The sequence below is a fragment of the Trichechus manatus genome, unplaced genomic scaffold (assembly GCF_000243295.1).
Source record: "Trichechus manatus latirostris isolate Lorelei unplaced genomic scaffold, TriManLat1.0 scaffold00039, whole genome shotgun sequence".
In the NCBI taxonomy this organism is placed as follows: domain Eukaryota; kingdom Metazoa; phylum Chordata; class Mammalia; order Sirenia; family Trichechidae; genus Trichechus; species Trichechus manatus.
The window spans coordinates 20,185,677-20,188,980 of record NW_004443975.1 but is presented as its reverse complement, the minus strand read 5'-3'; the positions used below and the strand labels follow the sequence as shown (position 1 = coordinate 20,188,980).

General features: G+C 35.2%; 1 protein-coding gene across 1 annotated transcript in view; it reads right to left on the bottom strand.

Moving 5' to 3' along the window:
- The window catches only part of LOC101357370 (usherin), a 276,794-nt gene that overhangs the window by 15,062 nt on the left and 258,428 nt on the right, over positions 1-3,304 (bottom strand). The window contains exon 19 of the mRNA XM_004375958.2: positions 855-999. Within this exon, the coding sequence (XP_004376015.1) occupies positions 855-999 (145 nt within the window). The remainder of the gene's footprint in view (positions 1-854; positions 1,000-3,304) is intronic.

The window sequence follows — 3,304 nt, the reverse complement described above, 5'->3', positions numbered from 1 at the left end:
AAAAAAAAAAAAAAAAAAGTCCCTATAGAATTGGGCCAGTGAAGACATTCAGGAAGAGGTCTAGAGAATATTTTTATGGCTGATCAATATCTGTAATCCATCTAGGAGTCTTTTAACTTCCTTACGTCTAAACTTTTTCTTAAGGAGCACCAGGACATTCAGCCTTGTTGGACTGCCAACGGAAAAGCTTTGATGTGAAAACATACTAGATGTTAAGTAGTTGGGTTACACAAGCACTACAAGTACATGTGATCAGGTTTTTATAGAGCTAGTATTTTTCTGAGTGAAGCAAGCAAGAACCTAGCAACCTATTCACAAGACCATACTTGGTAACAAGTCTTTTATTTAAATGTTATAAACGTACTAGCTTATTATTAATACCAAATAAACTAATAAGTAAGTAACTGCCTATCTAATAAAGACAAAACAAACCACCAAGGTAACCCACTAATTCCTAGATGTCTGCCTTTAGGCCCATGGGGCAGGAATGGGTAGACGTAATCCCACAGAAAAGGTTGGTAATGAGAGAAGACGTATCCCAATGTCCTCATAAGAAGCCTCCTAAACACTCAGAATACGTGTCCAGGACCAGGGTGGTGGCTGAGCCCTGCAGCCACTCTGCTTCTCATTAAAGTTCTTCTTACAACACAGCTCTAACTCATGGCTCCTTGGCTCCTCTTAAACTGAGTTCTTTCTATTAAAAAATGTCAAAGTAGGTGGTAATCGGGGTGAGTGAGGGAGCAGGAAAAAGCAAAAAGACAAAGATTAAGTCTAAAGTACAGAAGGTGGGAGCTTTATCGGTGTTTGTTTATAGATACGCAATGTATTTTTCATGTCCATTGAAACTTGCTTACCTGCTGCTAAAGTCTTGCCTGCTCCAGGAGCGCTGGTCACACAACCCACTGAATTGCAGACAGAAATGGTAAAGTTGTATATTCTGTAAGGTTTCAGTCCTTTTACAACATAAGACAGTTCTTGGGATTGAGCAGTGTATAGTACCTTCAAGGCAAAAGAAAACAAAATCAGGTAATACATAATAAGTATAAAAAATAGACCTTGGCAGTCAAAGCTCCATGAATTTGGACAGTGGGAATTATTGCCAACTACTGTTAGGAAAAGGAATTTTTTTTTTTTCACCCTGAGACTCTCAACAAGCCAGGATTTAATTGATAATTGTACAATCACACTGTTTTATGAGGTAATAATCCAGTTCCTGAGTGGATAAATGAGGAAACCAAGTTATTGCCTCATAAAGCAGCGTGGTGGTATGGTTATTGTCACCAATGGTAGAGATAAAAGATGGTGCCATTGTCATTGTTATCGTGAAAAATCCAAACAAGACCATGGGGCTTGGCCAAAAGGAAGCCAGGGCTGTAATGCCCACATGCCAGTTGATGGAGCTAGTACAGAAAGATGTCTCCATGGTAAACAGATCCTATCCGTTTCTTTAAAAAAAAAGCTACAGAAGAATAAAAAAAAGAGAGAAAGAAAGAAACGTATTACTGAGCATCCATATGAGGTCAATTCTTAATTATCTTTCTTATAAAATAAGCATACACAAATTAGATCAAACGGTTGCTTTTTTTTTAAATATTGTCTTTATTACACAACATCAAGTGACAACAGCAGATTTGAGCAAAGGAGAATGAGAGGAACTCCGTAGTTCATAAACAAGCAATCAAGAAAGCAACACTGGGAGGTGGTCCCGTCATCATAACTAGCATTGATCAAAAGCAACCATATACAGCTGCTTCGGCTGCGGATGCAAAGGCCACTGCAGGAACTCAGAAAAAGGAAAAAAAAAAAAAAAAGTGCCATGAAAATGGAGTGCGTGTACAAAAACTATATTTTTTCGGAATACTTATACACATTTATGTCAAATAATCTTCCATAAATATAAATACAGGTAACTGTAAAGGTTACTAACATTTAGAGTAATTTTCTTGATAGCTTCCCTTTAGGAGTACAATAAAATTCTTCTGGAATGTTTGCCTGGGTATTGACTTTAAAATTTCATAACCTACGTGAGTAGATCTAGGAAGCAGTGTGATTGGAATATAGAATATATTGTTTGCATAATGTTTTTCCAAAATAAAAGTGGTTTCAAACATTCCAAAAATCTAGAAATAATTTAAGACTTTTGTATCATTTGCTTACAATTACATTTAGAACTCAGACAAACATCAAAGACTTAATTATTAATTCTGTATCTCTCTAATTCTAAAATGAGTATTGAACTATTGAGGATGCAAATGTTTTTCTTCTGTGCAAGATGATTTTAAAATTTCTAAGAAAAATAAAGCCTTGAAATGAGTTAAGTTTACTGAGTAGTGCTATAAAGTTTATCCCACGTAGAATAAGCCTGATAGTACTTATATAAATTTTTAGAAACTGAAATTGATTTAAGGGTAAAATATTTGTTTTAGGGAGTTGAATCATTTTTAAAACAAGTTATACTTTATAACCAGAACACACAATGAAATATAATTAGAAATAGAAAATGCAGACTATTACTAATTTTGATGGATTTTTGCTTCTCTACATATGGTTATTATGTTACATGATTTTAAAAAGTCATAATTTGCCCCAGAGCTATTGGCATATAAAATTATCACTTGGATAAACTTTTCTTTATCATGTATATACAGTCAATTTACATGTCTTAAAGGATTTATCCAACTTAAAGTTTTCCATGGGATAAATCTTTAAAGGGGTGGGAAGAACTCCAGAGAAGCTTGAAATCCTGCAATGGTATTATCACCACTTCTATACAGTTCCTCTGCCACATTCTTCAGCAAAGAGTCCTTAAGAGTTATTTTTGCAGTAGGCATTATCCAGAAATTCTGGCTATTTATTTACAAAGACTGTAACAAGATGTACTCAGTTCAGTCCAGAAACAAATTTAATTATTGAGAAAGTGAGAATTTTTACCTTTTTCTGCCACCTTTGATTTAGCTTCTTTGAATATATGATTAGGTGTGTAGATATTTGTGGGGTGGGGGGGAGTGTGAGCAAGAGCCAGCAAGCCAGAGAGAAAGGATAAAGTGCTATGTCTACATCTTCCAATTCAGCCACAACGAAAGGGCTTCTAAACAAACATTATTTCCCTGCCCCATTAAATGATAGTTACTTTTTAAAGTGCAATGTCATCCAGTCCCAAAAATAGTAATAGCTAATAATGAAATGCTAACAAATATTTATTAGCTCTTTCAGCTCCACACCAACCATATAGGTAAGTAGAAATGGTTTTCCCATTTTACAGATGAGGAAAGTCTGAGGCACAGAGATGTGTGATATGGCGAGT